General features: G+C 39.7%; 1 protein-coding gene across 1 annotated transcript in view; it reads right to left on the reverse strand.

The window, feature by feature from the left end:
- LOC112227377 (contactin-associated protein-like 2) overlaps positions 1 to 5,553 on the reverse strand; it is a 76,830-nt gene extending 71,277 nt beyond the window's left edge. Inside the window, exon 1 of the mRNA XM_042308075.1 lies at positions 5,269 to 5,553. Within this exon, the coding sequence (XP_042164009.1) occupies positions 5,269 to 5,350 (82 nt within the window). The 5' untranslated portion in view covers positions 5,351 to 5,553. The remainder of the gene's footprint in view (positions 1 to 5,268) is intronic.
- Positions 5,554 to 14,194: the final 8,641 nt, after the last annotated feature.

The raw sequence follows: 14,194 nt of genomic DNA on the forward strand, positions 1-14,194 counted from the left end.
CAAACCGGATCCGGTTTAATACAGAACGAAGCTCAAAATACAATATGGGACTACATCATTGTGCATGTATTGTGCATGCTTTATTTAATAATAGATTTCATACAAAGCCATGTTTTTGGATCACTCCATTCACAAGAGCAACAGGCTTTAAGTTAAGCCCCTGAAGCTTTTGTGATAAATAAAGCTATTTGATTTCCAATATTTAGCTATCTCAACTTCAGCTAATAACAATGAACAGGAAAAAATGTAACCTCCTAAAATGATGACGTTGTTAGAATGTTATATGATTTTAATCTCTGATTCCAGGGTTGGGAGTAATCTTGAGAGTCGGACTGACTGACAATCCAAATGTTGTGATTACTTTTGTTGTGAACGCTGTCAATTATGCCTCTCAAACCCATCCCCATTCAAGTGGTAATGACTGAGCTAGGCTTTGAATGGCTCCCTCCTCAGCTCCCTCTCTTTGTTCGACCCAATCAGACTGAACACAGCATCTGCCCGCGGCGCTCACAAATGAATACTGATTTTGAATGAGAACATGTTCTGTCAAAAGCTAGTGATCCACGGGGAGGTCTGCTGCCTGAAAGCGAGTGCACGAGTGCTTCCTTTATAATCTGCTCTTTCTGGGACTCAGAAACCCCAGTGATTCCCCTCACAATCACACGCAGAGAGTTATGACCGGCAATCAGCCATGGCAAGACATTGGGACTGGGAGTGTTTCCTACTATTTTCACCTCACATCCCAATTCAACTGCAAACAACATGGGATAAATGCGCAATCACTTCAGATACGCATGTATAGGAGCCAAGCTGTCACCATATGTGCAACACCAGTGACTGTGGCAAAAAAAACAGCCCAACATTTTATCGGAGATATGGTGTGGTTGTGTTTTTGATATTCTGGGGTCTGATTTTGGGCAGGTCTTTGTTCTGGAGGTGTCCATCAGGAGTGGACAAAAGGAGGAGCCTGTAGAATAGGGGGAGGGTCACGGTAAGTGCGTCACATGGTTTGACAAATCAGGATGGCAGGTGTCCCGAATCTTAATGAGCTTTCTCATTTGCCTAACAAAAAAACACCAATCTAGAGGTTCATTCTCAAACAGGGGGATATGCAGCAAGATTACTATCTGGAGACGCAATCATTATTTCCCTACTTACATGACCCTGGCAGCAGCTTCAGTTCAATATTATTGGAAACATTTTGTTGTTTCGAGTCACCAGAGCAGAGTTGAAAATCCGTACAGCATTTGTAAGGAGTAGTCTCTCTTTCACAAATAGTAATAGTCCTCTTTCTATTGTGCCAAATGTTTATATTACAGTGCATTATACTCCAAATGTGCATGATGAGTCTGTTTTTAAAGTTAGTTTGGTGAACTACAGAGAGACCTGATTTGTTTTTGGTCTATTCCCTATGGCTTCTCCATGCAGGTCTTTGAGCTACTTTAGTGAGGATTGACTGGGTTCATTTTTCAAATGTATTTCCTTTTAGTGGGCCAAATTGCATTACTCAGAGTTTGATTTATCTAAATCCTTTAGCCAGGGAAAGTCAATTGAGTCTCATGAATTAAGTGATTAATTCTAAGCTTTAATTTCACATGTGATCTTTAAAATGTTTATACTATATATTGCCTATTATCTTTAAGCAACAAGGCCTGAGGGGGTGTGGTACATGGCCTATATACTGTACCACAGCTAAGGGCTGTTCTTATGCATGACACAAAGCGGAGTGCCTGGATACAACCCTTAGCCGTGGTATATTGGCCATATACCACAAACCCTCGAGGTGCCTTATTGCTATTATAAACTGTTCACCAACATAATTAGAGCAGTAAAAATAAATATTTTGTCTTACCCGTGGTATACAGTCTGATATACCACAGCTGTCAGCCAATCAGCATTCAGTGCTCTAACCACCCAGTTTATAATGATTTTTTAATTATTTTTTTAACCTTTATTTTACTAGGCAAGTCAGTTAAGAACAAATTCTTATTTTCAATGACAGCCTAGGAACAGTGGGTTAACTGCCTGTTCAGGGGCAGAATGGCAGATTTTGTACCTTGTCAGCTCTGGGATTTGAACTTGCAACCTTTCGGTTACTAGTCCAATGCTCTAACCACTAGGCTACCCTGCCGCCCCATGATCAATAACTTTGACACTTTTTTTTGACACTGTATAAAATCATTGAGGCACAAATGTGGCACAAAGCCACTTGACCACAATGAGTCTGTCTTTATGTCCCAGAGGTAACTATAGATCACAAAGGTCAACACAGAGACATCAACAGAAGTCAAGGCTGATGGGTCCCTGGCTTCCCTCGTCATTGACACAAGGCACTAATCTGGTTTTAATTTATAATCCTTTATAATTTATAATCCTTTATTTAACCAGGTAAGTCACATACATAACTTGATAACCGGTCAGGGATTTCCATAGTAGTTCACCATTTGGCTAACACACAGTATAAATATGTAGATAAGGTAACCAAGAGGTTTACAGCTTAATCTGATCTGAGACATTCAGAAAGCTGAAATAAAACCCCATTAAACCTGAATCTAAATCTCTGCCTCTCCACTCATACAAGTAGTGAAAGGTCAGTGCAGGCTGGAGGAAAACAATTCAATAATGTGTTCAGTAGATATGTTAAATAGAAACCTCTGACACAAAAGCACAAACTCTCCTTCTGCCTCTCTCTCCCCATGTATTTCTCACTCATAGTTTCCCCACAGTGTTAGCATGAGTGTGTTAGTATGTCACTCATCCTCAGTGAGCACAGCGTGTAGTCAAGTCTGCCTGTGAAGGCCAGTCAAAATGGTCATTGGTCAGGCTGTGCTCACTGAGTCTTGGCGTAGTCCATATTTTTCTCAATTTTCCACTTCCACTTACAATTATCAGATAGTTTGCCACTATGTATTGTCTGTTAAAAATAGCTGAATAGACAAATATAATGACAAATAGTCCCGATTCTGTGTGAATTATCTCCTTTTTTGTTTTTATTTCAGTTTGTTGTTTATTTACTTCTGTCATTTCGGGGTATCGCAATGTCTCTCTTGCACACATACATGTACAGGTGAATGACACGTATACACACAATATACAGTACTAGTCAAAAGTTTGGACACACCTGGAATGCTTTTCCAACAGTCTTGAAGGAGTTCCCACATATGCTGAGCACTTGTTGGCTGCTTTTCCTTCACTCTGCGGTCCAACTCATCCCAAAAAATCTCAATTGGGTTGAGTTTGGGCGATTGTGGTGGCCAGGTCATCTGATGCAGCACTCCATCACTCTCCTTCTTGGTCAAATATCTCATATACAACCTGGAGGTGTGTTTTGGGTCATTGTCCTGTTGAAAAACAAATGATAGTCCCACTAAGCGCAAACCAGATGGGATGGCGTATCGCTGCAGAATTATGTGGTAGCCATGCTGGTTAAGTGTGCCTTGAATTCTAAATAAATCACTGACAGTGTCACCAGCAAAGCACCCCCACACCATCACACCTCCTCCATTCTTCACTGTGGGAACCACACATGCAGAGATCATCCGTTCACCTACTCTGCGTCTCACAAAGACACAGCCGTTGGAACCAAAAATCTCAAATTTGGTCTCATCAGACCAAAGGACAGATTTCCACCAGTCTAATGTACATTGCTCGTGTTTCTTGGCCCAAGCAAGTCTCTTCTTCTTATTGGTGTCCTTTAGTAGTGTTTTTATTTATTGTTGCAGCAATTCAACCATGAAGGCCTGATTCACAAAGTCTCCTGTGAACAGTTGATGTTGAGATGTATCTGTTACTTGAACTCTGCGAAACATTTATTTGGGCTGCAATCTGAGGTGCAGTTAACTTTAATGGACTTATCCTAGAGCAGTAGAGGTAACTCTGGGTCTTCCTTTCCTGTGGCAGTCCTCATGAGAGCCAGTTTCACCACAGCACTTGATGGTTTTTGAGACTGAACTTGAAGAAACGTTGAAAGTTCTTGACATTTTCCACATTGACTGACCTTCATGACTTAAAGTCATGATGGACTGTCATTTCTTTTTGCCTATTTGAGCTGTTCTTGCCATAATATCGACTTGGTCTTTTACCAAATAGGACTATCTTCTGTATACCGCCTCTACATTGTCACAACACAACTGATTGTCTCAAACGCATTAAGGAAAGAAATTCCACAAATTAACTTTTAACAAGGCACACCTGTTCATTTAAATGCATTCCAGGTGACTACCTCGTGAAGCTGGTTGAGAGAATGCCAAGAGTGTGCAAAGCTGTCATCAAGGCAAAGGGTGGCTACTTTGAAGAATCTCAAATCTAAAATATATTTAGATTTGTTTAACACTTCTTTGGTTACTAAATGATTCCATATGTGTTATTTCATAGTTGTGATGTCCTCACTATTATTCTACAATGTAGAAAATAGTAAAAATAAAGAAAAACCCTGGAATGGGTAGGTGTGTCCAAACTTTTGAGTGGTACTGTATATATATATATATATATATATATATATATATATATTAAATAATGACTTTGCTTGCAGGTCAACAGGTCTTAATGTTTAACAGGGACATCTAAAGTGATTGTCACATGAGACCAGTACTCTCTTCCAGCCATCACTACATCTGTTTCAGTCCTGTGTTTAACAGGGTAGCATAAAGAGCAAAGCATGAACACCTACTTCCTAAAACATGTATGATGATAATATCAATCATAGCCTATTGATGTTTTTGTGCATTCAAGCTTATTCATGTACACTCATCAATTATATAAGAACACAGTAGGCGTCCTAATCTAGCCTGTTATAATTACATTTTTAATTAAACTTTTCGGAGACTCGAATTTGTCTTAATTTTTAAAAAAAGAAACAATCCTGCAGTGCGTTGTAGTAGGAACCGCACTCCACAGAAACAAAGTGGCAGAAACATCTATAAATGATCAATAATTTTGACACCAAACGTAGCCTATAGCCTACCGTAGCCTGCCATTCAGCATCATCTAGGATCTCTAAGGCTATGAGCGAAACAAGGAGGCATAGGTAGCTTATAAGCAGCATACCCCCTTAATAAATACAACAACATACGATTCTATATTACTGAAAATAAATACCGGTAATATTTATAGTGCCATGTCTTCGAAGCGGGTCTGATGCCGAAGTGGTAAACACTTTGACGCATAACACTTAGTCTGCAATGCCCTGGTCCTGAACAAGAAGAGCACAAAGCAACGTAGCAAAGCGCATACCATATAGGCTACAGTGTGTGTTAATAGCCTACTTACGGGATGCTGAAGATGCCGCGCTGAGGCTGCTGAAGCGACTGAAGATCCAGAGCAGTAACGTTAGCTCCTTTCCCGGAAGCATATTTAAATAAAGCTTGAAACAAAGCAAATTTTGGCAAGTTGTGTTTTCCGTTGCCTATGGATGTTTCATTACCCGCCTCTACAGGCGGAAGCAAGCTGAAGACAGCTATCCAGATAATGGTTTATTAGCTATATAGAAAGTGGCTGCTACCAAGCGGCTAGCTCACATGCCTGTGCGCAATATTCGCTACCTCTCGTGTCACCGAGCAAAACAGTTTTTTTGTTCGCACTGCCCCATTACATCTAACGGTATTGTCGGATACTATCTTTATAATTATGATTGGACATACAGAAGAATCGCTGCCAGGTGCTGAATTGGAAATTGCCTTGCCGTTCCCCTATATTTCTGTGATGATGGTATGGTCCACAAAACATTTATTTATATACTGTATAAAAAATAATAATAATTATTGCAGCAATAATAACAATAACACACATCAATACAGCGACACTCCTGTGAATAAAATGTAATAATAGAACACCAGGAACACCCCCCAAACAAAAGATTAATTCAGGACATCAATAATATGTGGCAAGGCAATCAGACATTAACAGACATTCAGAGACATGACTTCTCATAATTTTTCCAACTTTTTAAGTTTCACAAGTTTGAGAGATTTATAAAATTGTAACAGTTCAATGAAAAAAATACAAAATAAGACATTTTTCCACCTCATTTACATTTGTGAATATAATATTTGGCCAGGAGAATAATAATGTTAATAAAATAGTTATGATCAGAATTACAAGGATAAGCATAATGCCATTTAACATCAGCAAAGATAAACATACAGTTTGGGGTCACTTATAAATGTCTCAACGTCACCATTGATCTCAACGTCAACAGTGAAGAGGCGACTCCAGGATGCTGGCCTTCGAGGCAGAGTTCCTCTGTCCAGTGTCTGTGTTCTTTTGTCCGTCTTAATATTTTATTTTTATTGGCCCGTCTGAGATATGGCTTTTTCTTTGCAACTCTGCCAAGAAGACCAGCATCCTCGGAGTCGCCTCTTCACTGTTAATGTTGTGACTGGTGTTTTGCGGGTACTATTTAATGAAGCTGCCAGTTGAGGACTTGTGAGGCGTCTGTTTCTCAAACTAGACACTCTAATGTATTTGGTCCTCTAGCTCAGTTGTGCACCGGGGCCTCCCTCTCCTATTTTTATTCTGGTTAGGGCCAGTTTGCGCTGTTCTGTAAAGGGAGTAGTACACAGTGTTGTATGAGATCTTCAGTTTCTTGGCAATTTCTCGCATGGAATTGTCTTAATTTCTCAGAACAAGAATAGACTGACAAGTTTCAGAAGAAAGGTCTTTGTTTCTGGCTATTTTGAGGCTGTAATCGAACCCACAAATGCTGATGCTCCAGATACTCAACTAATCTAAAGAAGTCCAGTTTTATTGCTTCTTTAATCAGAACAACAGTTTTCAGCTGTGCTAACATAATTGCAAAAGGGTTTTCTAATGATCAATTAGCCTTTTAAAATGATTAACTTGGATTAGCTAACACAAAGTGCCATTGGAACACAGGAGTGAGGGTTGCAGATAATGGGCCTCTGTACGCCTATGTAGACATTCCATTTTTTATTTTTTTTATCCAGCTACAATAGTCATTTACAATAGTCATTTACAACATTAACAATGTCTACACTCTATTTCTGATCAATTTGATGTTATTTTAATGGATAAAAATGTGCTTTTCCTTCAGAAACAAGGATATTTCTAAGTCACCCCAAACTTTTGAACGGTAGTGTAGGTAATTCTGGAGATTTTATACACAATCATTCATGAATTTAAATCCATTTAACTAGAATGGCAGCATGAAAAATAAATGCTCTATAGATTCGGAATCAGAGGAACAAAAAACACAAGGCATTTTGTAAAAATGTAATCTTTTGTGAAAGAAATCATTAACAGGGTAGATGGAAGAATATATTTTAAAATTCGTTTCTTTAACTTTTGGGATAACTGGACAAGTAAGGTAAAAGGTAGTCGCTTTTGACCATAGCATGGGTTGGTCACTTCCATAGAAATATATTGAATTATAATCACCAAAAATTACTTCATTAACTGCCAATCGTATCCACCTATTGTTGCATTTTTTATCCAAAAGTTTCAAGTCATTAATTTGTCAACTTGGAAAAGAGAGAACAACCTCATAATATAACAAAGTGTTCTTAATATGTCCAAGTAAAGGAAGTGGAATTGCTTTGCAAACCTTCATATATTCTCTCTCAGTAATATTAACCTGAAATTTACCAATGAACTCATCAAACGGCAAAAACTCCCCAGTGTTGTCTACCAAATCACATACAACATGACTACCCTTGTCAAACCAAAGTCCTTTGAAAATGGATTTCCTATTAATTTTAATAACTATATTATTACAAATCAATATTTTGTGGGCGGAAAAAATGTGCTTGAATATCATTTTCTAGAAAAACCATATTTGCTGGTGAAACTTAGACAATTTCACAGGTAATTTTGGAGGGTCAAAATCACATTTCATTATGAAATCAAGTCCACCAAGTTGATTAGCCAGACTGTTAGGGATATGATACCACATTGAGGTAGGATTAGACAGACATAATTTCAACTATTTAATTTTAAAAGCACCCACTAACGACTCAAAATAAATAGCCTGCAAACCTGCACGATCATAGTCTTTCACTAATTGTGATTTCCGAATATAATGCATTTTATTTTTCCAAACAAATCTAAATATAACCGAATTTACTGTTTTTAAAAATGTTATTAGTAGAAAGAAAAAGGGATTGACTTTGGTAAATGATTCTAGATAAACCATCTGTCTTGGACAAAAGAATACGACCCAAAATTGAGATATCACATTGCAGCTATTGACTTAATGTCAACGGTGGGTGTAGCTGGTGCATGGAAGTCAGGCGCAGGAGAGCAGAGATGAGTGAACACGAAGCACTTTACTTAGGCAAATAGTAAGACCAGAACGCAACAGCATCACCAAAACCAAATGCCCAAAACAAGTAAGGCAGCACAAAGTACCACAAACAAAGTACAAAGTACAGGCTGCCACAAAACACAGGTATACATAAAACCTGGTGCAAACCAGCCGGAAACGTGCCAACCTCAACAAATAAACAATACCCCACACAGACATGGAGGGAACAGAGGGCTAAATACACATAGTAATTATGAGGAGACGTAAACCAGGTGTGCAGGAAAACAAGACAAAATAAATGGAAAATTAAAGGTGGAGCGGCGATGGCTAGAAGACCGGTGACATCGCCCGCCACACGCCCCCCGAACAAGGAGAGGGACCGGCTTCGACGGAAGTCGTGACACTTAATGAAACGCTCATGGAATTAATCCTATTATCAATGTTTAAAGATTCTCTATCTGAATTTATTTTGTGATAAGAATTCCTAAATATTTAACTTCCTTTTTAACAGGTATGGAGGCAATGTTGACGGAGTCACAGCAATGAATTGGCATGCGATCACATTTGTTAAGGTTGAGAGTCAACCCAGAGGCCATAGAACATTTCTTGATTCTGTCAATAGCCAAGGGAATAGCCGCTCTATCCTTTAGGAAAAGGGCAGTATCATCTCAAATTGACTGATATTCTTTATCTTTACCAAAAATATGGATCCCTTTTAAATTCTCAGATTTGTTAATAAATCTGTGGCTAAAATAAATAAAAGAGGGGAGATTGGACATCCCTGTCTAATTCCTCTAGCAATAGAGAAACTAGGGGATGTGCCATTACTCATAGCCACCGAACTTAAATATCATCCTTATCACTTTACAGACATTCTCCCCAAACCCAAAAGTAGAGAGAGTTCTAAATAAAAAGTTGAGCTCTAAAGTGTCAAAAGCATTAAAAAGAATCTAAAAACAATATAAAGCCATCATCTTCTATGAACTCACTATAGTCTAAAATATCTAAAACCAATTGTAAATGGTTATGGATACTCCTTCCTTTAATGAAGGCTGATTGAGTTTCACTGATTATATCATCGAGGCCTTTTTTCAGCCTATTGGCATAGACATGAGCTAGTAACTTATAGTCAGTTGCCAACAATGTGATTGGTCTCCAATTGTACAGGTAAAATGAGTCCTTCTTTGGTTTGGGTATTTTTTTAAACCTTTATTTAACTAGGCAAGTCAGTTAAGAACAAATCCTCAATTTCAATCACGGCCTAGGAACAGTTGGTTAACTGCCTTATTCAGGGGCAGAACGACAGATTTTTACCTTGTCAGCTCGGGGATTCGATCTTGCAACCTTCTGGTTACTAGTCCAACACTCTAACCACTAGGTTAGCTGTCGCCCCTAATAACTATTCGTCCCTGTCTCAAAGAAGGAGGTAAGATAGCATTAGCAATACCCTCTGTGGACCAAAAGCAATAACTCTCTAATATCAGGCCAAAAATGTCGATAGAATTCAGGAGTCAGGCCATCCAGTCCAGGAGATATATCTATAGGCATTTGTTTAATGGCTCGGTCCAACTCGGTATTATCTATATCAGAATCACAAAGTTGAATAAACCTTTCTCCTAAAACAGAGTTATTAACTGAATCAAAAAAGGAATCCAAACCGCCTTCTGAAAGATGAGATTGATATAGTGAACTGTAGAATCGTCCACTAAACATACACAAGGGGATACACTTCAGTGACGTGAAATTACAGAGGGTTTTTTTCTATACCCGTTTACCGTCACGCACACTTCCTTTCCATAACAACACAGCCATATCTGAATCATATGGCTCTACCTGTACAGAGCACATGCCCCTTTGCCATTCCAGTCGCCAAAGTGCCCTTATGGGTGGTGGTGTCAGGTTGAACATCTGCCTCCTGAAAGGTCTGTGCACGGCCCTGCCCGGAATGATTATGTTGAGTTGTTGGCGCTCAATTTATATATATATATATATATATATATATTTTATATCTGTGTTATTTCACTGAATAATTCTGAACATAGCCTACTGCAACTTTATACAGTGGGGAGAACAAGTATTTGATACACTGACGATTTTGCCGGTTTTCCTACTTACAAAGCATGTAGAGGTCTGTAATTTTTTATCATGGGTACACTTAAACTGTGAGAGACGAAATCTAAAACAAAAATCCAGAAAATCACATTGTATGATTTTTAAGTAATTAATTTGCATTTTATTGCATGACATAAGTATTTAATACATCAGAAAAGCATAACTTAATATTTGGTACAGAAACCTTTGTTTGCAATTACAGAGATCATATGTTTCCTGTAGTTCTTGACCAGGTTTGCACACACTGCAGCAGGGATTTTGGCCCACTCCTCCATACAGACCTTCTCCAGATCCTTCAGGTTCCGGGGCTGTCGCTGAGCAATACGGACTTTCAGCTCCCTCCAAAGATTTTCTATTGGGTTCAGGTCTTGAGACGCTTCTTACGGAGCCACTCCTTAGTTGCCCTGGCTGTGTGTTTTGGGTCGATGTCATGCTGGAAGACCCAGCCACGACCCATCTTCAATGTTCTTACTGAGGGAAGGAGGTTGTTGGCCAAGATCTCGCGATACATGGCCCCATCCATCCTCCCCTCAATACTCTGCAGTCGTCCTGTCCCCTTTGCAGAAAAGCATCCCCAAAGAATGATGTTTCCACCTCCATGCTTCACGGTTGGGATGGTGTTCTTGGGGTTGTACTCATCTTTCTTCCTCCTCCAAACACAGCGAGTGAAGTTTAGACCAAAAAGCTCTATTTTTGTCTCATCAGACCACATGACCTTCTCCTCCTCTGGATCATCCAGATGGTCATTGGCAAACGTCAGACGGGCCTGGACATGCGCTGGCTTGAGCAGGGGGACCTTGCGTGCGCTGCAGGATTTTAATCCATGACGGCGTAGTGTGTTACTAATGTTTTTCTTTGAGACTGTGGTCCCAGCTCTCTTCAGGTCATTGACAGGTCCTGCCGTGTAGTTCTGGGCTGATCCCTCACCTTCCTCATGATCATTGATGCCCACGAGGTGAGATCTTGCATGGAGCCCCAGACCGAGGGTGATTGACCGTCCTCTTGAACTTCTTCCATTTTCTAATAATTGCTCCAACAGTTGTTGCCTTCTCACCAAGCCGCTTGCTTATTGTCCTGTAGCCCATCCCAGCCTTGTGCAGGTCTACAATTTTACCCCTGATGTCCTTACACAGCTCTCTGGTCTTGGCCATTGTGGAGAGGTTGGAGTATGTTTGATTTTGTGTGTGGACAGGTGTCTTTTATACAGGTAACGAGTTCAAACAGGTGCAGTTAATGCAGGTAAAGAGTGGAGAACAGGAGGGCTTCTTAAAGAAAAACTAACAGGTCTGTGAGAGACGGAATTCTTACTGGTTGGTAGGTGATCAAATACATATGTCATGCAATAAAATGCAAATGAATTACTTAAAAATCATACAATGTGATATTATGGATTTTTTTTTAGATTCACTCTCTCACAGTTGAAGTGTACCTATGATAACAATTACAGACCTCTACATGCTTTGTAAGTAGTAAAACCTGCAAAATCGTCAGTGTATCAAATACTTGTTCTCCCCACTGTAACTAAACATGTATAGGTTAGTAACATCTACTGCACTGATAACATTGTAGTCTGAGGGAAGGCCGCCATGCATCCCACAAACATCTGAAAGGGGTTAAAGTATGTGAACATGGCTGGGGGGTGGAGAATTAGCATTTTTCAATCACCTGAAACAGCCTTTTCCTGCTATCTAAAGCGATATCATTATGCTTCATTCTATGTCAAAAGTATGTCTATTTTCTAAAGTCTACAAACCTTGCCAGCAGGCATGCCAGCTAAAATAGTTAGACAATCTAGCTACTCTAACTTGATAGCCTAAAATTCTCAAAGAAGAATAGCAAGAATTGTGTAAACTAACAGGCAGACCACAAACATGCAAATAACGGCGCAGTATAACAGTGTTGTGCAGAACGGCATTTTCAGGAAGGCACAACTCGTTGGTCCTTGTCACGGATGGGCTATTGCAGCAGAGGGTGGTGCAGTCTGCACAAAGCATCACCAGGGGCAAACGACCTGCCCTCCAGGACACCTACAGCCCCGATGTCACAGGAAGGCCAAAAAGATCATAGAGGACAACAACCCGAGCCACTGCATGTTCACCCCGCTACCATCCAGAAGGTGAGGTCAGTACAGGTGCATCAAAGCTGGGATGAGAGACTGAAAAACAAGGTTCTATCTCATGGCCATGAGACTTTTAATTTAAACAGCCGTCACAAACCCAGAGGCTGCTACCTACTTAGACTTGAAATCATTGGCCACTTTAATAAATGGATCACTAGTCATAATAATGTCACTTTAATAATGTTTACATACCTTGCAATACTCATCATATATATATATATATATATATACCGTATTTTATACCATCTATTGCATCTTGCCTATGCCGCTCTGTCATTGCTCATCCATATATTTATATATATATATTTTCTTATTCCGATCCTTTACTTAGATGTGTGTTTATTAGGTAATTGTTTTGTAATTGTTAGATTACATGTTAGATATAGCTGCACTGTCGGAACTAGAAGCACAAGCATTTCGCAACACTCACAATAACATCTGCTAACCATGTGTATGTGACCAATAAAATGTGAAAAAAAGAAAAAGCAGACAACCCTACCGGGTTCCACGGGATCACCAACACTGGCCAATTGAGGAGTGGAAAAACATTGCCTGGTCCAATGAATCTTGGTTCCTGTTGCGTCATGCTGATGGCAGAGTTAGGATTAGGAGCAAACAGCATTAATACATGTCCCCATCCTGCCTGGTGTCAACGGTAGAGACTGGTGGCGGTGGTGTAATGGTGTGGGGAATGCTTTCCTGGCATACGTTAGGTCCCTTGATACCAAGTGAGCAACATTTCCATGCTAAGAAGAATTCAGGCTGTTCTGGAGGCAAAGGGACTAGATGGGTATACCTAATAAACTGGCCACAGTGTATATACATATATTTTAAAGACATATCTAAGGGGGCACAGGGACATGATGCCTCTGGTCTGAGGGCTATAGCAGTCTGCCTACAAAAAGGGGGAATGTTGAAAAGTGTTAGGAATAACAGTCTCGCCTCATACAACATAAAATATTCATCCAGAGCTACAGACTAATCACTAACTTGAAGGAGAATTCTAATTTGAATGTTTAATTTGTTTTTGCCTCAGGAGGTTTTCATCCATTATCCATATGAGTAATATGTGTAATTTAGTCAAACAGTGGATGGACACACTTGAAAGAAAACTACAGTAGCCCTACTCAATCTTCTGACTTGAAGGTTGCTGGATCAAATCCCCGAGCTGACAAGGTAAAAATCTGTCGTTCTGCCCCTGAGCAAGGCAGTTAACCCACTGTTCACCAGGTGCCGAAGACATGGATGTCGATTAAGGCAGCCCCCCACACCTCTCTGATTCAGAAGGGTTGGGTTAAATGTGGAAGACACACTTCAGTTCAATATATTCAGTTGGACAACTGACTAGGTATCCCCCTTTCCCTTCATTTTTTACCTCAGATCATTAAACTTGACCAGGCCTAATTATCTAGGCCTACCTATATTACGCAAACATAAACAAGCCCTTTTGTGTTTAAAGGTAAGACCTACAACCGGCACTTTTATTTTCTTATCTGTCTCACTGGAGAAGACTTACACCATATGTGAAGTACACCTACTGTGAATGTTGTGAATGATCATCTTTGTGAATTGTGTGATCAACTCTTCCCTGTGCCTCTCAGCTTGTATGACCTATTCTCAATAGAATATGTCAATGGTATTTTATTTTCTGGGGATATTATATCTTATTGATTGGTCTTTTCCACACCATTGCTCGAAACAAA

This window comes from Oncorhynchus tshawytscha, linkage group LG28 (genome assembly GCF_018296145.1).
Source record: "Oncorhynchus tshawytscha isolate Ot180627B linkage group LG28, Otsh_v2.0, whole genome shotgun sequence".
Taxonomy (NCBI): domain Eukaryota; kingdom Metazoa; phylum Chordata; class Actinopteri; order Salmoniformes; family Salmonidae; genus Oncorhynchus; species Oncorhynchus tshawytscha.